Raw genomic sequence first — 24,988 nt, forward strand, 5'->3', positions numbered from 1 at the left:
TGGGCATCTCTGTGCAACCTGCCCAGATCCAACCAACCCCTCCAGACTTGGACTCATTGGGTGCACCAAATCAGCCCAAAGGAACCCAAAACTCAGGAGTGACCCAATCTGGGTGCTACTCACACTGGAGAAGTCCCACACAAGGCTGGGGTGAAGTGTTCCCACCATCAACCCCACGTGGGCCCCACCTAGAGCAGCATCTTTCCTGCCACACTGAAAAAGCCACTCGCCACAACCTGGAATCAAGTGTAGGTTTTTATTTTTTAATGGAACATAAAACTCCTTTAGAAAAAACAACAAACAAACATTCATCTGGATGAAAAACACCCATAAGAAAAAAAAAAAAGGAAACACCAATCTCATGTTCTTTTTTTTTGTTGTTCTTTTTTTTCTCTTTTTTCTGTTTTCATTTGGCATTTGTTATTTGCATTTATATTAAAGCAAAGTGCATCTTTCTTATTTTTTCTCTTCTCATTTATACACATTGCACAATACATAAATAATGATGCTTATAAAATGTCTTTGTATTTACAAGTAATAATATATTTATATATAACATAAAATACATTTTTTTTTCTTTAATAAATCTCACGGGGGAGGAGGTTCAAGGAGTCCTTTTTGTGTGTGTGTGGTTTGTTGTGTTGGTTGTTTTTTGTTTTCCAAAGCACTACAATGCTAAAAGTTCCAATGAGGATGCTCTCTTGTTCATTTAAACCTTTATCTTTAGAAAAATAGCTTATGTTAAGGTCTAAACATGCTCATTGAGCTAAGAACAGTGTAAAAGTATCATACTCGTGTATGAATTCAAGAAGAAATGAAAAGCACAACTGCATTTCCAGATAGGATGGTACCGGGATAACCTGATGGAAGCAGGTGACAACAGCCCAGCTATTGTGAACACTTCTTTTTTTTCCCCTTTTGTTTTTTTCATTTGGTTTGTTGGTTTTGATGGGGTGGGGTTTTTTTAGCATTTTCTTTTGAGGCTTCAGCTTCCATCACTTCGCGTTTCAGGCTCAAGCGATGAAGCACGAGGTTGTTGTCTTCTCAATCCATGACCATAAAAAGAAGGAACACAAAAAAAAAAAAACACCCCAACGAAGCAGTGGAAGGATGAACACAGGGATGAGACATGAACCCAGCAACAAGACCAAAATAAAAATACAAATACAAATGAAAAAGGTGGGTTGAAGACCCGGGTGGGGAGGTTTCGCACCATCCTTTGGCGGCAACGTGGGGTTTAGCACCGCTGGAGAAGGGCTCTCAGTGTCACTGTCACCAGGGGGTGGCTGGCAGCAAAAGGGGATAAAAATGGGGAATTAAAAAAATAACAGGTATCTTGTTGTTTAATCCAAGAGAAGGAACTGTAACATGTAGCACGTGGCTTCCAAACCCAGGGATGGTCGCGCCGGATAATCCTTTCAGAGGTGTGAAATAATTATCGTGTGCGATCCATCCACCATCCATCCATCCCCCTCCCCTTGCACCCTTCCTTTGCCCTTCTGAGTAATTGGTCATTCACACTTTGAAAAAAAGGAAAAGAGTTATCAAAATACCCCAAGGCAAAACAAATAAAAAGTAAAAAAAAATTAACAAAAAAAAATAATCTTCCCATAAGCTATTCCTCAAAAAACACAGGGAAAAACAAACAGAACAAACAAACAAAACAAAACAAAAACCCAAAAAGGTTGCATGAAAAGCAAGCACTCAGAAGGAAATAATAGCAGCAAAGTAGTATAAATGTCATGAGTCCACTCTGTCTCGAGTCATCGGTTATTAAAAATAACCTCCAACCAGCACGGGCAACTGCTGATGAACTGTCTGGTGTAGCACTGGCCCCAGCCTTTCACAAAGCTGATCTGGACAGTAAATCCGGTCCATGGTTGCTGCATGAACTCGTGGTCGTTGGGTCTCTGCAAGCTGTAGGCCTTCTCGTAGTCAAAAGCCTTGATGGAAAAACCTGGGAACACTTTGTGAACCAGCAACGTCCTGGAATCGGGGTTGTCCAGTGTGGCCGACTTGATGAAGATGGGGTAACTGCTGCGGTTGTACACCCACACGCCGTCCACTTCCTTGGTGAGCTGGATGCCATAGCCAATCTTGCTCCGGACCTTCTGCACCAGTTGGCTTTTGTTGTCTGAGTTGAGCTGTCCGAGGCAGAAACCATTCCCCTGAGGTAGATCATAGAAGATATCCAGGGAGGGCTCTTGGACAGAGTACAGCCGACCCACACGAGTCTTCTCTTCCCAGTATGCCACCACGCACCAGTGTGATCGATCCCCGGGCTCCTGAAGAAGTTGGGAATCTACAGGAGGAAAACAAGGAAGGAGAAATTTAAGCACTGGGGGCAGGAATACAACCCAAAAGGTTGGAAGGTTCCACAACACTGGAAAGTCCTTGACTGCCCGTGACCTCCTCTCTCTCTACCACTACCTTGAAGGAGGTTAGAAAGAGGTGGGTCTGTTCAATGAGGTTTGATGTGATAGAACAAGAGGAAACGGCCTCAAGTTGTGTCAGGAAAGGTTTAGATTGTATATTAGAAGGAGTTTCTTCCCCAAAAGGCATTGGAACAGGCTGCCCAGGGCAGTGGTGGAATCACTGAAGTAATTTAGGAGTCATACAGACATAGAACTGAGGGATATGGTTTAGTTAAAGACTTGTCAGTTAGGTCAACAGTTGGACTTGATGACCTTGAAGGTCTTTTCCAACCAAGGTAATTCTATGATTCATGATGGTCTCCATGCACACACCAATGCCCACAGCACATGAATAATTTCCAAAAGCCACATGATAAGGCCACCATTTCAGTTGACCCTGGTCTGGAGGACTCCTATGTTGCTTGAGTGCCTAGCTCTGGTTGGAATTATGGGTCCTAAATTACCAGGTCCACCTTCAGAAGTGGCTTGAGACCCACCAGCAGCATCTATGGCGCAGCCATCCCTCACCTAAACCTTCACCAGGACCACCCTCAGTGCCAACAGAGGAGGATGAGATGCTGCAGCCAGCTGCCTCCAGCAGGACCAAACACCCTGCAACCCCTTATTTCCACCCACCAGATCATGGATCCATTTCCATAAATACCTCCTGTGAAGATGCCAAAAAAACAAATGAGGTGCTGTTAAGAAAAGTACACTGAAGGTCACCCCATGGAGGTGACAAGAACTTGCTTGCTCTAGTTCACGGGGCTCTTCCCTGCTTGTAATCAGAGCCTGGGTGATGGAAAGGATGGAGATGTTGGATGAAGCCCCAACCTGCAGGAAGCACCATCAAACAGTGGCAGGGTGGGGACCAGACACCTCACACCTGGAACTAGATGATCTTCACAGTCCCTTCCAAACCAAACCATCTGGTGATTCCCAGAGAAGTCCACAAAAATACCCTAAAAAAAACCCTCCAAAAATACCAGAAATGTGTTCCTCTCACTTCCTTGCCAGTAGTTAGTCTGGGTGAGCCATGAAGATACAAGTAGGAGGAAAAACCATGAGGGGAGTGGGAGGTGGGGGTGGTGGTGAGGAATGGGAAAAAAACCCTTTTCATGAGAGGTGATTCCTTCAAGCCTCTGTAGGCATGTTAAGACCTGGGAACTATTCATCTTTAGAATTAGTATCACAGAATCATAGAATCATCAAGGTTGGAAAAGACCTTTAGGATCATCAAGTCCAACCATTAACCCAGCCCTGCCAAGGCCACCACTAACCCATGGCCCTCAGCACCACATCTACACGGCTTGGAAACCCCTCCAGGGATGGGGACTCCAGCCCTGCCCTGGGCAGCCTGGGCCAGGGCCTGACAACCCTTGCCAGCAAGAAATGCTGCCCAAGATCCCATCTCAGCCTCCCCTGGCACCACTGGAGCCCATCTCCTCTTGTCCCATCCCTTGTTCCTGGGGAGCAGAGCCCGACCCCCCTGGCTCCAACCTCCTCTCAGGCAGCTGCAGAGCCAGCAGGTCTCCCCTCAGCCTCCTTTGCTCCAGGCTGGACACCCCCAGCTCCCTCAGCTGCTCCTCATTAGACCAAATCATCGTTAAAAAAAATAACACCAACCCAAACTATATTTAAAAGAACAAAAATCAAGCTGAGAATGTCAATTAATGATTCCTACCAAAACCATCCCCTGCACCATGGGAGTGGGGGAGACCCAGCACCCCAAATCTCTCCAACACCCCAACCCCCCCCACCCCACCCCAGAATTGCTGCCTGCCCTGTTTTCTCGTAGCCCATTTCCCCAGCGCAGGGAGGTTTTTCTTCTCCCCCCTCCTCATGGTGCTTCAAGCCCTGCACTGTGCTTTTAAAAAGCAAAATAAATAAATAAATAAATAAATAAATCCAGCACCAAAAAACGGAATTAAAAAAAGCAAACCCAGCCACACACTTTGAATTTCCTCATTTCCCTGCCAGCAGGGAAAATATTTCTCCAGTTGCTGGAGGCAACTACTAAAAATGGGCCCGTGTACAGCCCAGAATCACAGCATCACTGAACGGCCGGGGTTGGAAGGGACCTCTGAAGATGATGAAGTCCAACCCCCCTGCCAGAGCAGGACCAAATCTAGGGCAGATCACTCAGAAAGGCATCCAGACAGGTCTGGAAAGTCTCCAGAGAAGGAGCCTCCACAACCTCTCTGGGCAGCCTGTCCCAGGGCTCTGTCACCCTCACAGGAAAGAAGTTCTTCCTCATGTTGAGGTGGACTTTCCTATGCTCAAGTTTGAATCCATTGCCCCTCGTCCTGTCACAGGGCACAAGTGACAAGAGCTTGTCCCTGCCTTCTTGATGCCCTCATGTATTGATAGACATTAATTAGATCCCCCCTCAGTCTTCTCCTCTCTAGACTGAAAAGCCCCAGGTCTCTCAGCCTTTCCTCATCAGACAGATGTTCCAGTCCCTTCATCATCCTTATAGCCCTTTGTTGGACTCTCTCCAGTAGATCCTTGTCCCAGTTGAACTGGGGAGCCCAGAACTGGACACAACACTCTAGGTGAGGTCTCGCTAGGACAGAGTTAGAGGAGAACCTCCCTCAATCTACTGGACACACTCTTCTTAATGTACCCCAAGATACCATTGTCCTTCTTGGCCACAAGAACACATTGCTGTCCCATGGAGAACTTGTCCACAACAAATAGGGACCCTCACTCCTGGGTGAATCCAGGGATGGGGTCCTGGCAGTGGGGGGGTGATCCCTGGGACAGCATCTATCAAGATGTGCCCCGGTTTGTCCCCCCTTGTTGGTGCCTTCCAAGATTTTCTTGTGGAGAACTCTGTATCCTGGTGAAAGCTGGTACTGAGGTGGGACAGGGTTGGTGGCTGGGGTTACCTCCCCCCTAAGCCAAATGGGGTGCCCTTCACCCAAGGGTGCTCCTGGCAGGGCAAGAAGCACCCCCAGGATAGTGTTTCCCTGGGAGATAGAGGAATCTTGGGGGGGGATGCTCCTGGATCTGGGGTGTGATGCACATGAATCCAGGGGGAAGGAAAGCTCCTGGATCTTGGCAGGGGTGTCCTGGATCCAGGGAGGAAATATTGCTTATAGATCCAGGGGAATGCTGTCCCAGGATCCATGGGGGGAAAATACTCTGGATTCGGGGGCATGGGGGATGCTCCTGGATCCAGGGATGCTCCTGGATCCAGGGGGATGATGCCCCAGGATCCATGGAGGGAAAATGCTCTTGGATCCAGGGGAGCAGAGATGCTCCTGAATCCAGGGGAATGGTGTCTAAGGATCCACTCTCCATCATCTTCGATAAGTCATGGGTAACTGGAGAGGTGCCTGAGGACTGGAGGATAGCAAATGTCACTCCAGTCTACAAGAAGGGCAAGAAGGAGGACCCGGGTAACTATAGACCGGTCAGCCTCACCTCCATCCCTGGAAAGGTGATGGAACAACTTGTCCTTGGCACTATCTCTAGACATATCAAGGAGATGGGGGTCATCAAGAGCAGTCAGCATGGTTTTACCAAGGGTAAGTCCTGTTTGACTAACCTCATAGCCTTCTATGAGGAAATTACTAGGTGGATAGATGATGGTAGAGCGGTAGATGTGGTCTATCTTGATTTCAGTAAGGCATTTGACACCGTCTCCCACAGCATCCTTGTAGATAAGTTGATCAAGTATGGGTTTGATGATCAGGCAGTGAGGTGGATCAAGAACTGGTTGAAAGGAAGAAGTCAGAGAGTTGTAGTCAATGGGGCAGAATCTAGTTGGAGGCCTGTGACTAGTGGAGTCCCTCAGGGGTCGGTACTGGGACCGGTGCTGTTCAACATCTTCATCAACGACCTGGATGAGGGCACAGAATGTACCCTCAGCAAGTTTGCTGATGACACCAAGCTGGGAGGAGTGGCTGACACACCAGAAGGCTGTGCTGCCATTCAGAGAGACCTAGACAGGCTGGAGACTTGGGCGGGGAAAAACCTGATGAAGTTTAACAAGGGCAAGTGTAGAGTTTTGCATTTGGGGAAGAAAAATGTCATGTACCAGTACAGGTTGGGGGCTGACCTGCTGGAGAGCAGTGTAGGTGAAAGGGACCTGGGGGTCATGGTAGACAGGAGGATGACCATGAGCCAGCAGTGTGCCCTTGTGGCTAAGAAGGCCAATGGCATCCTGGGGTGCATTAGAAAGGGTGTGGTTAGTAGGTCAAGAGAGGTTCTCCTCCCCCTCTATTCTGCATTGGTGAGGCCACATCTGGAATATTGTGTCCAGTTCTGGGCCCCTCAGTTCAAGAAGGACAGGGAAGTGCTTGAAAGAGTCCAGCGCAGAGCCACAGAGATGATGAAGGGAGTGGAACATCTCCCTTATGAGGAAAGGCTGAGGGAGCTGGGTCTCTTTAGTTTGGAGAAAAGGAGACTGAGGGGTGACCTCATCAATGTTTACAAATATGTAAAGGGTGAGTGTCAAGACGATGGAGTTAAGCTTTTTTCAGTGAAGACCAGTGATAGGACAAGGAGTAATGGATACAAGTTGGAGCATAGGAGGTTTAAGATGAATATCAGGAAAAATTTTTTTACTGTGAGAGTGACAGAGCCCTGGAACAGGCTGCCCAGAGAGGTTGTGGAGTCTCCTTCTCTGGAGACATTCAAAACCCGCCTGGACGCCTTCCTGTGTGATGTACTCTAGGTGACCCTGCTCTGGCAGGGGGGTTGGACTAGATGATCTTTCGAGGTCCCTTCCAACCCCTAGGATTCTATGATTCTATGATTCTATGATCCATGGGGGGGAAATGCCCCAAATCTGGGGGAGGAGGGTATGCTCCTGGATCCAGGGGGATGATGCTCCTTGATCCGAGAGGTTAATTCCCCTGGTCCAAGAGGATGATCCCTCAGGATCCAGGGAGCCATAATGCTCCTGGATCCAGGGGGATGATGCTCCTTGATCCGAGAGGTTAATTCCCCTGGTCCAAGAGGATGATCCCTCAGGATCCAGGGAGCCATAATGCTCCTGGATCCAGGGGGACAACGTTTCTCAGTCAAGGGGGAAGATGCTCCTGGACCCACCTCCACCCTGCCCACCCAACACCCCACCTCCACTGCACCCTGCCCCCCAATGCCAAAAATGCTCTTGACTCGTGTTTTACAGCAGTTGAAGGAATTCTGGAGGAAAACTGAACCCTGGTAAAAATTCCTGTAGGTTTGTGTTTAGCTGGACATCCAAACATCCCTTTCAGGAGGAGGTGGGGGTGAAGAAGAGTTTTTCACCTGCTCTTTGTGCTTGCATTAGGGAAGACCACTTAAAAAGCAGCTCGTGGGTGCTTATGAAACCTTATTGAATTGGCAGCAGATTTTAAAAATAACTTGAAGCAAAAAGAAACAAAAAACAACTTGGAATTAAAAAAAAATATATATATATAAAAAAAACCCTAAACAAAAACAACTGTCTTGGCTATGAATGAACAGACCTTTATGGAAGGCTGGAAGTTCATGAATGAATTCCAATGACATGGGGTGACCAGACCTCAAGGACAAGTCTTAGGTAATCCGGGATTTTTTTTTCCTCTTTTCCCTTTTTTTTTTTTGAAGGAACCAATGCCAGCAAAGAGTATAAATATGCCAGAGCCTCTTCCGTTGGTGGGGTTGGGCTGTTGACTGCCTGTCTAGTCCAAAAGCCATGAGAATATAAAGCCTGAGCTTGGATAAACAGGATCAGGCCTCCTCGGCAGCCGCCGCCGAAGCCGCTTTTCCTGCGTTGTTGGGATCCTGGAGGAGCCTCCTCGTTCCCACCCACCTCCCTGCTTCTGTCATCTGCTAGGAAAAGGGGTGGGGAAAAGCTGGTGGCATCACCCCGGGTAGGAGAGGAGGGAAAAAATGACACAGAGATGTTTCCTGAAGTGATGGAATTTTGCCCCAAAAATTTGTGGGTTTTTTTGGTGGCAATGACCCACGGTTCTGGGCAAATAAAGAAAATACATTGATTTTTGCCTCAAAATCCCCCAAGGGATTAATCTGGATTCACAGTCTAACTCTCATCTCCTCCTGCTGCAAACTCACAACACAAAAAAACCCCAGATGCCAGGAAACAGACCTTAGAGCACCTTCCAGTGCCTGAAGGGGCTCCAGGAAAGCTGGGGAGGGGCTTTTCATCAGAGAAGACAGTGATAGGACAAGGGGTGATGGTTTTAAACTGAGAGAGGGGAGACTTAGGTTGGATATCAGAAGAAATTCCTCACTCTAAGGGTGGTGAGGAACTGGAATGAGTTGCCCAGGGAGGTTGTTGATGCCCCAGCCCTGGAGGTTTTTAAGGCCAGGCTGGATGAGGTTTTATGCAACCTGATCTAGTGGTTGGGTTCCCTGCTCATGGCAAGGGGGTTGGAACTTGATGGTCTTTGAGGTCACTTCCAACCTTAATGATTCTACAATTCTGAAGGGGCTCCAGGAAAGCTGGGGAGGGGCTTTTCACCAGAGAGGGCAGTGATAGGACATGGGGTGATGATTTTAAACTGAAAGAGGGGAGATTTAGGTTGGACATCAGGAAGAAATTCCTCACCATGAGGGTAGAAAGGTGCTGGAACAGGTTGCCCAGAGAAGCTGTGGCTGCCCCATCCCTGGAAGTGTTGAAGGGCAGTATCCTGACAGCCGGTAGCCCCCCGGTACCGGCTTGCGACAGGCAGGTTGGATGAGGCCTGTGCAGCCTGGTCTGGTGGGAGGTGTCCCTGCTCATAGCAGGGAGGTTGGAACCTGATGAGCTTTCAGGTCCCTTCCAACCTTCACCATTCTATGATTCTATGAAATCTGTGGCCCCGTCACCCTCAACACACCCTCATGTGCAACTGCCCAGAAAATGCCTGAGAAATGCTTTGGGATTCTCAGGTTTTGGGAATCACAAGCATCACTTTTACGAGCTCCTCGGAGCAAACACAATCCCTTTCTAAATGCCTGGAAATATCCCAGCAAACTGAGAGCGTTCCCATATTCCAGCAAACAATGATCATGTTTAAATACCATAAACATCCAGGCTATTATTCCATTATTAAGCATCTCTCCAGTTGCTGCTATCGTTGGGTTATTATTTCATTTCCATGGTTTGCATTAAGGCCTTGCCTAAGGGGCTCTGTCAGGCTCCTCCCACCCATCCCCCCCCCCAGCACATTGTCCAGGCTTTTTGTGGAAAAAAATAAGGAAATATATAGAAATGGCTGAAAATCAAGTGAGGCCACACTCAAGAATTTCAAGAATTGGTCATATTGATCATTCATAGTTGGGTCTACAGAGAGAGGTTGTCAGAGCCCATTTCTGCATGAAAGGGAGAAATTAGGGCAATGGTTTGAAGTCTTTGGAGCAATGTTTTCTGGAAGTCTGGGGTGGGTGATCCTAGAATCCTAGAATGCCAGGTTGGAAGGGACCTCAAGGATCATCCGGTCACACCTTTCTAGGTGCTACTCTAGTTGATAGGAGGTGGCTCAGCACCCTGTCAAACTGAGACTTGTCACCGTCCAATGTGGGGGAATCCACCACTTCCCTATTCCAATGTTTAACTGTCCTCATGGTAAATACTTACCTCTTGTGTCCCATCGGAATCTCCCCAGGAGCAACTTGTGCCCATGACCCCTTGTCTTTTCCATGTGACTCCTTGTAAATAGAGTCTCCATCTTCTTGGGAGCCACCCTTTACGTACTGGAACATGGTGATAAGGTCTCCCCTGAAGCCTTCTCTTCTCAAGGTTAAACAAACCCAGTTTTCTCAGCCTCTACTCATATGGCAGGTCCTCCAGTCCTCTGGTCAACCTTGTGGTCCTTCTCTGCACCCTCCTGGAATGGCTGCCTTGACTTTTATCAGTGTATCCCTTGGAGAGGATGGAGTGTCCCCCCAAAAACCACCTTCCCAGCAACTTGCCAACCAGCGTGAGAGGCTTGGAGGTTTCCCACCACTTGCCTTGACTCTCACCACCATCAAGTCCTGCTCAAAATTCCTCAATAAAAGGCCACAGTCAGGATTCTTCTAGCTTTGGATGTGCACACACTGGCCAGGCATCATCCTGCTCTGGGGATGCAACAGAAAATGCTACATCCATTCAAAAATCCTGGAGGATGGGACACCAGAGCAATAATCCCTAAAAATTAAAAGCTGCTGAAACCAAGGAGGTCCAGATGAAGTTGTGTATGGGAGAATCACACCATGGAAACACACAGATTTATCCATAACAGGCCCAAGCTTGGTTCTTCCAAGCTGTGGCAGGACTCACATCTCACATGGCCTGCAAGTGGCAGAAAATCTCTGGTGGGGCTTTTCTCCTTAACACATGAACACTTTGAAGATGATGAAACCACATCATCTCTACATCTGGTCTAGTGGAAGGTGCCCCTGGCCACGGCAGGGAGGTTGCAACTAGATGATCCTCAAGGTCCCTTCCAACCCAAACCAGTCTGTGAGTCTACACTTTTTTCTTTCTGAGCTCCAGAAGTTTCAAAAGGAGTTTGGGAAGAAAAAGTTCTTTTTTTGGAAGTATTAAAAATTTTGGAAAAACTGATTTTAACTGGGAAAAAACCCCACACAAAACAAAACCCAACAAAAACAACCTGACAACCCAAAAACCACAACCAAACAAAAGCCCACCAAAATCAAGGCAGTTCCTGGCCAGCTTTCAGATCTTGGCCTTGTCCTGATGCCAAGTTCATGAAGGGAGAGGGGAGGTGGGTCGGGGAGCTTTTGTTTTGCTTTGTTTTGTTTTGACATAACTAAAAGGTTTTCCTGTAATCAACGGGCCCCTAAAGAAAACAGCAAGTTTAGCACACGCTGAGCGATCCCACCCGCTGGGGCTACTCCCATCGGATCAAGTCAACAACTAGCTGGATTGTCACTGGGATCTGCCACAGTAACAACTCCTTTCTGAAACTGGGAATACTGGGCAGCTCCTGGTTAGGTTTTTAAATGCCTGGAATTGCAACTTTCCTTGGTGATTTCAGGATTAGGAGCCAATTAAACAATCCAACTGTAGAAGTGTCTCCAACTATGGATTCATACTTTAAGATTATTTTTATGGGGGGGGGGGGGGTTAACCTTTTATTTCCCTCCTTGTGCTCTTCCTAAACTTCTCACCACTTCTCACCCCACCCTGCTTCCTCACTGCTGTGACCCCTGAGGCTGGATTTCCCACCAAACATCAACCTTGGCTCAATACTCACCATGGCATCATCTACCCTGAACTGCTGACAGAAATCTTCTCGTTTGCATAGAATCACAGAATGGTCTGGGTTGGAAGGGACCTTTCAAGGCCATCTAGTCCAATCCCACCCCACAATGAGCAGGGATATCTTCAACAAGATCAGGTTGCTCAGGTTTTGTGGCACCTTCACCTGGGCCACCTGCAGAGGTGACACTGCACACACGACCACTAAACTAACGGGTCAAGGCAACAGATGAATTAATGTCAATGTCCACCAAGAAATCACAGCACCAGAAGATGGGTCTTATGGACCTTTCCTAAAAGGATCATGCCTCAGATGTGGGCTCCTGGGGAAGGCAAGGAGACCCAGCTGGGTGGTGAGAAGATCCCTGCTTGGCTTCCAAGAAGGCAGCTTTCTGCTGGAAAACAAGCAATGTGGGCAACACCAATGAGCAGATGAACCCTTGGTCCATCCTTTACCCAGCAGTGCACACGGAGGGCATCTGTGCTTGAAGACAGAAAAAAAAAAATGGGCTGGCCTGGTGACAGCACAACATGTCATCTGGCCAGGGCCAAGGCTGAGACCCAGCTCAGCATGTCTCGCACCCTGTAATCTCTGTTGGCTGACCTTAAGTGGCATTTGCAAGCCCAGGGCAGAACTATGGCCCCCATCTTCTCCTAGAGTGATGGAAACACAAAACCCAGAAGGTTTGATGGGTTTCTGTATGGTCTTCTGGAGGGTCCTCAGGGCAGCTTGGGCCACTGCAGGTCTCTTTTTTGCCCCTTGTGTTAATGACAAGTGGGGTTTTTTGCAGGATCTCAGGAAAAAGACACCCCTGAACTCTTCCTCCAGAAGCAAATGGTTATTACATCCATGTGAGGAGAAGACTGAGCATGACATGCAACCACACAGTTCATCAAAGCAAAGAAAAAGGGGCACCAAAAAGGGAAATTTCACTTCCTTTCTAGTCTCTCAGTAATTTACAGGCTACTTGGGACAGGGAACAGACAGAAAAAAAAACTCCCAAGAAAAAGTCTTCAAAGCCAAATTTCCAGGTATGCTCTGCAAAAGCAAAGCAAAGCAAAGAATCCAAATTAAAGGATAGATCCTGATGCAGAAAAAGAGTCTTTGTGCCTTTAATGGAGCTTGTGGGCAAGCCTGGAGACACCACCCACAGCAATGTTTGCCCCAACACCCTTTTATACCTCCCTGCACACAGGGGCTAGCTAGACAGCTCCAGCTTCCTCACCTCCCCCCCCCCTGCTTTTGATGGCTGAGATGATTTCTGAAAGGCTAATTTAGGGGATGGTCATGTGTTAAGCTCCTGTTGTTTGCAGAGAAAATAAATTCTTAACCTACTGCAGGGATGACACCACCCAAGGTGGCCCGTGAGGTCCTTCCATCACACCAAGACAAGAGCCCCCAAAGAGCAGGGACAGTCGGTCACATCAACACATACTTAGGGAGTCCTTAATCCATGGATTATTGACAGGATAGACCATCACATCTCTTCAGGAGCCATTACAGCCCATCGTGTCAGTAGGTACTTAGGGAGTCCTTAATCTGAGGATTGACAGGCTAGACCATAAATTTGTGTCTACGCCTAATTAGGCAGCTCTTATTACTCCACCTATAGTCATGCAAGGCTTAAGAGCCTTAAGATTATTTCTTTCATTTATTAATGAGTTGTCCACCCAATCACTTAAATGGCTCTTTGCTCTTAGCTAAAGAAATTAACCTTGTATGAAAAGAAATGTTCACCCTCCCCTCCAACCAAGAGTTCAGTTTGCTGCACTTTTCTAAGGGCTGGTACCCAGAATCTGAGATGTTACCAATTGATGTGAAACCTTTTTAAAGTCTGACTGGGACCCAGAGGATAACATTTAGGAGGAGCCATCAGGGAAAAGAGTGAGATTTCCTGGTATTTGTAACTAGGCCTTTGGTTCAGAGTCATCTTAGCAGTGACCTATGAGTTGGGGAGTGTTCTGCACAGTCCCATGGTGACCCAACCAAGAACTTCCATCACCTTCACCATGGCTGGGAAACCCTCTTGTGAAATCAGGACAAAAAAATGAGGTCAGGTTAGGTGGTGGGTAGAGATAACTGATCCCTGAGGATATCCCCTAAGTTTCCCACCCCAACTTGGTGGCACCTCCACTCAACCATCTCCCAACCTGGAACCCAGCCCTGATCTTTGAGAGTTAATTCAGGGCTGGGACACAAAAGCAAGAAAACAAACCCAGAAAGGGTCCTTGGGAGCAAGACCTAGGTTGTTGCAGACCTACAAAGCCTCAAGAGCAGGTATGGGTATGGCACATGTCAAGGCTGCCCAGGCTTGAAAAATACGGGGTGACCAAGGTATATGTGGGAAGTTGTGCCAGGTCCCCAGTGTCCCCTGCACGGAAGGAGCAGCAGGGCTGGGAAAGGGGGGGGAGGAGATGGCAAAGAAAGAGCCAAAGTGCAACTCCTGAGATCACCAAGTCCACCAAACCAGAAATTTGATTCATAAACATCCTATTAGTCACTGCTACTGTCTAATTACAGTGATTAATCAATTACCACGGCTAAAAACAACCCAAGAAGAGAAGAACTATTTTGTGTGCCCGTTTTCTTCAAAATCCCAGCAAGGCTGCAAGGGGAGGGGGGCCCAGAAATGAATAAAAAAATAAAATAATAACACCTGGGCACACACCAAAAATGCCTGTCTGCCTGTCTCCAGTGGTTAGAGAGGAGCCAGCTGACTCCAGCTTCCTCCACACCAGGCTTCAGGCCTCATCAGCCATGCAAATTACAGAGTACCCTGCTGTCTGAAGGCCCAATTTCGACTCAGCTCAAGAGAAAAAGCCTTGGAGGAAGGGTGGGGATGGAGAAGGCAGCCAAATCCATTCATAATATTTACAGTAAATGGGCCTCTTTGCTGTTGTTTAGTATACAGGCAGTCTAATTTTTTTTTGAAGTTTTAATTTAAAAGAACCTTCTTTATCTGCCTCTCTTCCTGCACCCCTCCAAAAAAGGTGTGGCAAAACTTTTCCCTTGTTTCCAAAAAGCAGTAGGATGGGAATCCCTTCCCCAGGCTCCAACCTAACGTGCTTGGGTGGGACAAAGGCATGACTTAAGAGGGGACACCCTTCCTGAGGGGTGCTGCCAGCATCCATGGGGTTTTGAAGACCCTCAGGCCACCCAGATAGGTGTGAGAACATGTGGGTCCCACATGGAAAATCCTCAGAAATCCTATTTTTGCTGCACAGGTCCCTGTTTCTGTTCTCTGACACAGGTGAGGTTGTCCTGGGAGGACCTGATGACTCAGAGGCCATCACAGCACCCTCTGTCCTCCTCTCCTGCCTTGATAGCAACCCGGAATAATCACATTTAATGACAAAGAGCCAAGAGGCTCCTCTGGGAAATGCAAGAAGCCCAAGTCAAGAGTTCAGGAGATGCTGCCATGCGACCCTCGAGCAACTCAGGGTTGGTACCAGCCCCAGCTCCAGGACATGAGCCAACACCTCCACACTTCCAAGACACACCTCTTCTCCACCCATACACCCAACCCAGATCTCAAACAGAAACTTTCTGAGAAGAAACCAGCACACAAAGGCCTCCTGACTTACAAGGAGGCAAATCACACCTGAGGATGAGCTTGCAAAAAAAATCCCTCTCTCCTGGCTTGGGCTGTGTTGGAGGCTCCTATGACACCATCAACTTTTCCATGAATGCTGAAGCCACCAGAGGCTACACCAGCCCTGGGGGGGGTCACAGCCCCCCCTTCAATGCAACCACCAAGTTTGTTTTTAAAGGATGAAGACCTTAAAAATGCTTTTGTAATTAAAATAAAGCTAAGGGGGAAGGTTGCCTGGTAGCCAGTGATGTCCCAGGGCAGGGGGGGGGGACACACAACACAGGAACAACATGCAGCTCTGTGGGCTACACATTAAAAAACCTTGTAAAGACCTTCATAAAAACTGAAGCAGAGCAGTCTAGGATTTCCAAAGGGATACCTAATACCCAGATGTGTGCTGGGATTCTTCTCTTCCCCCCCTTCCTCCCCACGAGCCCCCCCCAGCTGCATTTAATACTGAGAGAAAAAAACCCCAAAACCACCCAAAAAAAGCAGCACACCAACCCAGAACTCTCCCGGAAGACCAAAAACAGACATAAAAATATGTTCCCCCTCCCCCCTCCAAAAAAATAAATTAAAAAAAGAACCCCCCCCCAAAAAAAAAACCACAACACCTTCCCCAGTTCCCTTTCCCAGAGGTGCATCCCTGGCTGGGATGTAAACCCATGGAAAAAAAAAAATACAACCAAGAAGGGTTGGAACAAAAGTCCTTTTCACGCTCGTCGTGCCCCGCTCCGCAACAATTATGAAAACTGTTTAGCTGGGCTGGCATTTGGAGCATTTACTGCATTCCTGCCAATAAATTCCAGTCCCGGATCCGATGGAAAAGGCCTCCCCCCCCCACCTCCCCCCCTTTTCCTCCTCCCTCCGCCTTCCTCCTTTCCCCTCCCTCCTCATTCCTCCTGGCTTTCTTTACAACGGGGCCAGGGCTCTACTTAGGGGAGGTGGGAGGGGAGAAAAAACACCCAGCGCCAGACTGGAGACAGAGAGCAGACTGGAAAAGTTAATCATTACTTCTGTCTGCTTTCATAATCTAATCAAGGCCTATTCCTAAGAGCAGGCGGGTGAGATGCACCCACGTCCAAGCCGGGTCACCGCCCAGGGACGGACAGATGGACAGAACCAACCAACCCCCTACCTGGGGAGTGGGCAAGGGATGGATGGATGGATGGATGGAGTTTTCACAAGCCTGGCCATGCAGGCACCACCCCTCCCCTCGCTTTGCTCTGGATTAATAATGCATAGCAATTAAGAAGGGAATATTACATTCATTAAGTAATTAACCCTCCCGGCGCTCTGGAGGACTTGGCAGACAGAGGCTGGTAAGAGGTTTGCCCCGGGCTATAAAATGGGGCAGGTCAGCAGCACCCAGATGAAAAAACAGATAGAGATATATATATATATATATAAAAAATAATACTAAAACCTAAGAGCTCCTTGTGCTCATCCCACCCCGCTTCCGGTGGCAGCGGCAGAGCCGTGTCCCAGGTGGGGATCACACCACAGCCAGAGTGGCATCACAGAGACCCAACAGTGTCTTCCCATGGGGGTGAACCCAGGGGATTTGGGGCATCACCAAGAAGCAACAGCATCTTCCCACAGGGGTAAAGTCCTGAAGATCTGGGCAGCACCAAGATCCAACAGGATCCTCCCACAGATGCAAAGCCCAGGGAACTTGGGCACCACCAACCTCCAGCAGCATCCTCCTGTGGAGGCAAACCCAGGGGATATGGGGCAACACCAAGAACCAACAGCATCCTCCTGTGGAGGCAAACCCAGGGAATTTGGTCATCACCAAACTCAACAGTGTCTTCCCACAAGCTCAGGAGACTTGGGGCATCACTGACAGATCATCCCATGGAGGCAAACTCAGGGGATTTGGGACATCACCAGTAGCATTCTCCTGCGGAAAACCAAGGTGCACACCAAAGTGCAACCAGCCACATGACCCCTCCAGTATTATTTTGCATCCACCTCGTGGTGGTGATGCACTAAACTCAACCCACCAGTTCCCATCACCAAAAAAAATCGCCAGATACAGAGTCTAAGTCATCAGTTGTAAAAGTGAAGGTTCATAAAATAGTTTGGGTTGGAAGGGACCTTAAAGATCTAGTTCCAACTCCCCTGCATGAGCAGGAACATCTCCTAGTAGACAAGGTTGCTCCAAGCCCCATCCAACCTGCCCTTCAACACTTCCAGGGATGGGGCAGCCACAGCTTCTCTGGGCAACCTGGGCCAGGGTCTCACCACCCTCACAGCAAAGAATTTCCTCCTCATGTCCAACCTCAATCTCCCCTCTTCCAGTTTTAATCCCATCCCTCCCTGCCCTTGTCCCAAGTCCCTCCCCAGCTTTCCTGGAGCCCCTTCAGGCACTGGAAGGTGCTCTAAGGTCTCCCTGGAGCCTTCTCTTCTCCAGGCTGAACACCCCAACTCTCTCAGCCTGTCTCCAGAGCAGAGCTGCTCCAGCTCTTGGGGGCCTCCTCTGGACTCCCTCCAACAAGCACTTTTTCACTGTGCTCTTCAATAATTTCACCTACTTCTCCACGTTGCTGGTGTCAAGAGCTTGACAGAGCCTCAGGTAGAAACCACATTACAACCATCACTGGGGGAAGATAAAGATAAAACATCCCCCTCCAGCTTTCCTGTAGGCCCTCTTTGTGATTTATCCCATGCCAAGTCCTTTCCTCTATTATTAGGACCATTTAAGGTGCCTCAGAGTGGTCTCTGTGGCCTCCTATGGACTTTCTCCAACAGCTTCATCTCCTTCTTGTGTTGGGGACCCCAGCACTGGATATTTGAACTGTCACCACCTTCCCAACCACATCGGTTCCTCCACCACAAAGCCAACTCTTGCTGAAGCAGCACTGACAGCTCTGCAAACAAAACCTATTCAACCTATATAAGTAGGTTGAAAAAAAATAATATATATATATACACACACAGATGGAATATATATAGACTGATTCCATGATCTTAAGGGTCTATTTTAATCTAAATTATTCTAATGAAGTTGAATGAATATATATTGAATATTCTGAATGCATTCAAACCACATATATATAATTATGTATAAGACTTATTCAATATATAATTAATATATTGAATATATATTCAACATATAATGAAAATACTTAATCCATTCAACCTGTATCTGTATATAGTTATAGATACTATAGAGTATAATAAATACATGATCTCTACATAAATATATTCTATAAACACATAGATTGAATACATTTTTTTAATAAATAACTATTCATAGCCTTGTTTTTTTTATCTGCAACGAGGTTTAACAGCCTGAGTGGTTCTGAGTTACCCACTTGATGGAGAAATTTGCCTTTCCCACTGCTCAGGTTATCAGGGAAAAGGTGGGAAAGCCCATGGGAGCCAAGACTTCAGCCTAAAGATGGCCCACCAAAACCCAGCACCCCACCAGGCATCTTACTTGATTCCTGAGGGAGGATGTGGAAGGACCCCAGAGCCAGATGCCCACCATCAAACATGGGTGAGCATCTCTGAGAGCAACACCAGGACCTCCTGCAACCATCCCACTGGGCATCTTCATCACCAAGGGAGGACAAGGAAGATTCAGAGCCAGGTACTTGCCATCACACACAGAGGAGCATCACCAGGACCTCCTGCAACCACTCCACTGGGCATCTTCACCACCAAGGGAGGACAAGGAAAGACCCCAAGCCAGGTACTTGTCACTGCACATGGAGAAGCCCCACCAGGACCTCCTGCAACCAACCCAGCAGGCACCTTCATCCCAGAGAAAGGATGGGGAAGAGCCACCAAGCCAGGTACTGCACATAGAGAAGCATCACCAAGAACATCACCAGGCTCTCCTGAAACCACTCCATGGTGCCCCAGTGTTGCCAGCACAAACCAAGCAGGGAGCTGAAGCTGGGAGATATTTTCTGCAGCGAGGTGAAAAGGGTACAGAAGGGCTGAGACAGCTCTTGCAGGGTGTTTTGCCTTTTTTTTTTTTTCCCCTTGCAAGTTAAAACCAAGATAATGACACTGGGTGGGGACCAATTTGAAGGGCCGAGCAGCCAAACCAAAATTAAGTCTCCCGGCCAAGAGCTTCCTAGGCCTCACAGTTTGGGGAAGGAAGCTGAGAAAAGGCATGAAATAGAAAAAAAACCAAACCAACAACCTACAAAAAAGATTCCTTGGGAAGCTCGAGCATCACGCTCAAGGAAAGGTGACCCTGGTAGTCACCTATTTTTTGACATCATCAAAGTGCTGCAGCAGTTTCCCTCAGAAAAGTGGGGCCCATGGAATGGGTTTTTCCCTCCTTTTCTTTCTCCTCCTCCCCTGGCACTTTCTTTCCTTTCACTAATAACTGTGTTTTCTTGTATTTTTTTATATACTTTTTTAAATTCTTGGCTCTTTCCTCATAAAAGACTGATGTCATTTCCTGTCTTGTCCCAATGTTTCCTGTTAATTAACAGGATGAAAGTTATCATCACGTATTTAAATGGCTACCCGAAAGAGGGGAAGGGGGGGAAAGGGGGAAAAATAAGGAAGAAAATTAAAAAGGGTATCAAACGCCATTTCCCAACCCCAGTGGCCCAAAAATCCTTGGAAAAAGCTTTTTGGTCCTGACAGCTTTGAGCAAAGATCCCCCATCTCAAGGGTGGCTCCTGCAGCAGGTCCATGCCCAGAAGATGCAAACCCTACCCCCTTCCCTGGATGGGGATGGAAAATCCCTGCAGTGCCCAACGAGGAGAAGTCTTTTCTTGGAGTAAAATGTAAAATGAGGGGAAGAGGAGAGAGAGGGGAAAGAGGAGAGGGGGGAAGGAGATAAGAAGAGGAGAGATGGGGGAAAGAGGAGAGAGGGAAGAGACCCTGCAGGACGCCAAGATCCTTCCGTGGGCCGCCCTCAGCCCCGAGCAGGACCCAGCCTGTCTGCTCCCTGCCCTCCCGTTCCTCAAGAGCAGCCATGACGCAGCTGGGACCCCGGCCGGGGGAAGGGGAAGGGAGGAGGGGGGGGGAAACAAAGCGATTTAGGCAAAAAGCGAGGGTGGTTTGAAGAGAGAGACCGGGCCTGAGCAGTTAATAATATCTCAGCACTGAAAATAAACCCGAGAGGAAGCTCCTTTGTGACAGTGGGCAGGCGGCCAGGCTGCGGCGTGGGTCATTCCAGCCGGCCGGGACAGCCGTGGGGCTGGCACCCCAGCCGGCACCCACCACCCTCCCCAAAGCACCCTGGAGGCCTCCATACACACAATTTTCCCCCTGTGCACCCTAAAATGGGGCAGACTCCGTTTGAAGGCAGCGTCAGAATAGGCTTCCCCCCCCCCCAGCACCGACGGCGGGGAAATGCGTGTGGGGAATGTTCCTGGTTCCTCTAGTGTAAGTGATCCCTGCTGGCAGACAGTGAGGATGGAAACGATGCAGCCCACATCCCCCGCCAGCCCCGGGAACGCTCCTCTACGAGTGTTTTTGTCCCGTCGAGTTTTAAATGTCCCCAGCGATCAAGTTGCTGGCGCTTGCTGGGACGTCTTTTGAGAGGGGAGCACGGTTTGAATCGACACCTAGCTTCCAAAATTCACCTTTTTTGTCCCTTGTTCCTCCCCTCAGGGATAAAACCCTCTCTTCATGGTCTGCACCGTGAGGGACTCGCCAGTGGTGGGGTCTTCTCCTGCGTTTTGTTGTTGGCTGCTCTCAAGGCATCATTTGGTTGGGAAAATCCTTTGTGCAACCTGGTCTAGTGGGAGGTGTCTCTGCCCATGGCGGGGGGGTTGGAACTAGTTGGACTAAGGTCCCTTCCAACCCACTCTGTGATTCTATGAAAATCTGGCAGTGCCCAGAAAGATGCATTTCAAGGAGCTGTAGAGGGATGGATTGAAGTATTTCATAGGGGGAGCAGCACCTCTGCCTTAATTTCTTTTTATAAACCCATCCTGGAAGAACATCTAGGAAAGGATCAAAAGGCACTTGAAAAGAATTATTCAACGGGTCCTGTTTGCTTTTGGGGGGGGGTGGATTTTAATTAGCTAAGAGGCAGAGGGATGTTCCCACCATCCCTGTGGCAGCATGGGGGCTACACCAGCCGTGTCCCTCTTAAAAAAAACACAAAACAAAACAACAAAAAACCCTCAAGGAGCTGGAGGAGCCAGAGTGAGAGGCCAAGCCAAGAGCCCCGGGGTCGGTGCCAAGCGCCGAGGCCACGGTCAGATGATGTGCGAGGCGAGGCGGGAGGCTCCTAGTCTGGCAGGCAGCCTGCTTTGCTCCAGAGGCTCCAGTGCTGTCATCTCGGCATTAACCCCTGATAACCTTGTCCTCTTCCAGGACAGGACAGTAGTTTTGAGGTAGAACAAGTTGGGGAAGAGGAAGGAGAGGGGAGGAGGGGGTGGCGTTGAGTCTCCAGCCAGGGCGGGATGGAAAGGGTGCAGCCCCCCACGATGCTCCAAGCCAAGTATCCAAAGGCCGTTTTAGGCTCCAAAATAAACCAAGAATAAATGACTTAAAACATTAAAAAATTAAAAAAAAAAATAATAAAAATTCCCCAAGCAATTGTTTATCCCCGGGGCAAATATACAATCCTAGTTCCACAGGAAGACATCTCAATTTCAGATTATAATAGGATGCCAATTTGTAAATAAAGGCATTTCACAGGAGGTTATAAACTCTGTAGGAAAAGGGAGGTGGGAAGGGGAGGGGGTAAATGGGAAACCAGGCAGGACGCTGCTGGAGAAACCACAAAGGATCCTGTTTACATGGTGGGTGGGGAGGGAAGAGCCACTTTTGGGGGCCAATAGCTCCAGATTTGGACAAGATGCTCCTTCCCCAACGAGCAGATTCCAGCAGGGATAAGAGACATAGTGAAACATTCCCGGCCTGCTCACGATTTTGGAATGAAATGTCACTCAGCCAAGAGGTCCCTTAAACCAGACGAGGTCCCACAGCCAAGCAGGGAGCAATGTTGATGCTTCTCCAACCTCCCAAGGTCTTTTCCCAGCTTTTTGGTACTGAGGAGTTGGGAGGGAGAAACTGAGGCTGTGCTCGCTCCTAAAGAACCTTGTGGGGTCTCCCAGCCTCAAGCCTTGCAGAGCCTTGGTCCAGCACCCACCAAGCATCATCATTTAACATCCACTGGCTCCAGGAGACCCTGGAGTCATTCCAGAGTCAGGGCAAGTCAAGAAGATTGGCCTGAAATCTGGGTAAACTCTCAGGTTTGGTATTTTATGAATAATCCCTATAAATAAAAAAGCAGCAGAGGTGGCGAGGACACAAGCCAGCTCATCTCACTTTCCCCATCACAGCCAACTCTGGAATTCCTGGAGAGCTTCACTTTGCCTGCACATCCAGCACCACTCATCTGTCCTGCAGGAGAGCCACCTTCTCACCCACCACAGGCACCACAACCTTCCATCAGCCAAGAGCCACCAGCCCTATCCCTCGCACGGGTCAAGAGGGAGATGTCCAGGGTTGGGTGGAGAGCATCCCATGGAGACCCAGCACCAACACCATCAAGCACCATCACCTCACTCCTACCCTCAGAGCAGAGCTCCTCTATGCTTGATCATACAAGCTCCCACCAATCAGATGCCACTGGACCACAGGCCAGCCACCTCCAGGCTGCTTATTTGAAAGAAGAGTCATAACCAAACATCTCCTGGGAACGAGTCAGCTCAAAATACAGGAAAAAACACCCTCTGTCTCACTATTTACCAAACTTATTTTTATTTCCAATAGGATATTTTTGCTCTCTAATCATGTCCATGATACAAAGGATCTGGGCTGGTAACACCCAAGCACAAACACCTCGCTGGGAGACACCATGAGCAAGGAGTTCTGACCTGTCCACAGAGTGACCACTGATAAAAACAGACATTTAAGAAAATAAATAAAAGCCAAGAAACTGGAAATGGGAGCCAGCACCTCTGGGGAGCAAGGGGTGCATCAGGAGAAGAACAGGACATCTGGGGGGAGTGACAACAGTGGTGGGATGAGAAGAGGACACAAGCACAGCATGAAGGACTACACAATGTTGCAGTCCTGGGCCAGGAAGGAGAACAGAAAGGGGGGGTGGGAAAGAGCAGCTTAGATCAGTTATCACAAGGAGGAAACCCTCCACATCCATCCCCTCAGCCACACAGCTCCCCCTCCCAGATCCTCCAGCACCTCTGGTATCCATCAGTGAAACTGCCCTCAGCCCCCACAAGGAGACTGTGACGCTGGCTGTGGCTGAACCAGAGACTTCTCATCAAAGGTTTCTCATGGAGACCTGCAAGGCTGCTCACTTCCGTGCCCTTTTCAATGCTCCTCTTGCCATCATCCTCTCAAACTCCCATGTGGTTCACCTGCCAGAGTAGCTATGAACCCCAGGCTGGCCCCATTCCCAAATTCTTGGTGCCAAGAGCAATCTGCCTCACTAAATCCTGCCCCTTCCAACTTTTGTACATTCACAGAATCCCAGACTGGTTTGGGTTGGAAGGGACCTTCAAGATAATCCAGTTCCAACCCCCCTGCCATGGACAGGGACACCTCCCACCAGACCAGGTTGCTCCAAGCCCCATCCAACCTGGCCTATACCAGCATCCACTGCCCAACCCTGGTGGCCAAAGCCTATGGCACTACAGAAACCCACCACCACCACCCACCCATGATGCCTTCTCCCTCAGCCTCCTGCCACAGTTTCCAAATCTACCAAAATCAGGAGGGTTTTTTTGCTTTCTTCAAGCCACCCTTTCATCAAGAAACCACAAATCCAGCCTGGATAACCTTGGTCTGGAGGGGACTGAGGGATGCTGGATTCTCCACCCAACATCACCAATTCCCATCTGCCCAAATTTCCCCTAAGACCAACCCAAAGCGCTCCCTGTGCCGCTAACTCATTAAATCCCTCTTCCAATACGCTCTTCAGCTAACTAAAATATGCAGGAGGGGGAGGGAAGGCAAAAAAAAACATTAAAAAAAGAAGAAGAAGGAGCTTTGGAGGATTGCTGCAAAGTGCGTTTATTTTCCTTTCTCCACTGGGTCTCTCCAGTTGGGAATTTTCAGCGCCGCGCTTCGGCGCGCGGAAGGGAGATGCCAGTAAATCAGAGCAAATTCAAAACAAATGCTCTTTCATGTGGAGGCATTCGGCTTTGTTTCAGGGCTTGGGTATCTAACCGTATCCCTTCCCTTCATGAGTCAACTCTCCTATCAGCTCCTCATTAAACTAAATGGCTACAATTACATTTGGGGAGGAGGAAAAAAAAAATATAGAAGAGCGGTTAATGATGGTAAAAGGTTCTGGGTTCCAGGCTTGGAAAGCAAAAGGGGGGGGGGAAGATTTGATAAGGAAGACCCCCCCCCCAAAAAAAAAATCTGATCAAGTAATGAGTTAAAAAATGCATTTTGGGGGGGGGAGGTGGTTTATAAGGGGGTTTATAAGGGGGGAAGGAGGCTCTGCTAAAGGAGCTGGGGCTCCCCTTCCCGCAGCCGTTCGGGAGGCACCGGGAACGAGCCAGTGTTATTTCCTGCAGCCCAAGCCCCCACCTCCCGGCCTTCCCTTCGGGAGCAGAGCAGCCAGACGAGATGTTATCAATAGGCTGAACCTTATAGAAAGCCCCCTTTTTAAAAGCAGAGTACTTCCTCTGCTTATTTCATGTGGTATATCCTGTGGAACTGAACTCTCTCCTCCCCTCCTCGCCGGGTGTATTTCAGGAGGAAAAAGGGAAAAAAAAAAAAACAAGGAGGAGAAAAGATCTAACAACATCCTTATTGTGTTGTTTTGCTTCTTGCCTTTTTTTATTATTATTGTTTTTACAGGGCTTTTTTTTTTTTTTCTTCCCTAA

General features: G+C 48.5%; 1 protein-coding gene across 3 annotated transcripts in view; it reads right to left on the reverse strand.

Annotated features, from left to right (window-relative positions):
• Positions 1 to 242: 242 nt before the first annotated feature.
• The window catches only part of SMAD7 (SMAD family member 7), a 33,036-nt gene continuing 8,290 nt past the window's right edge, over positions 243 to 24,988 (reverse strand). For all 3 annotated transcript variants that reach the window (XM_051641751.1, XM_051641750.1, XM_051641749.1), the window contains one exon: positions 243 to 2,302. In XM_051641751.1, coding sequence (XP_051497711.1) covers positions 1,764 to 2,302 — 539 coding nt within the window. In that variant the 3' untranslated portion in view covers positions 243 to 1,763. The remainder of the gene's footprint in view (positions 2,303 to 24,988) is intronic.

The sequence above is a fragment of the Apus apus genome, chromosome W (genome assembly GCF_020740795.1).
Source record: "Apus apus isolate bApuApu2 chromosome W, bApuApu2.pri.cur, whole genome shotgun sequence".
NCBI classification, from domain to species: domain Eukaryota; kingdom Metazoa; phylum Chordata; class Aves; order Apodiformes; family Apodidae; genus Apus; species Apus apus.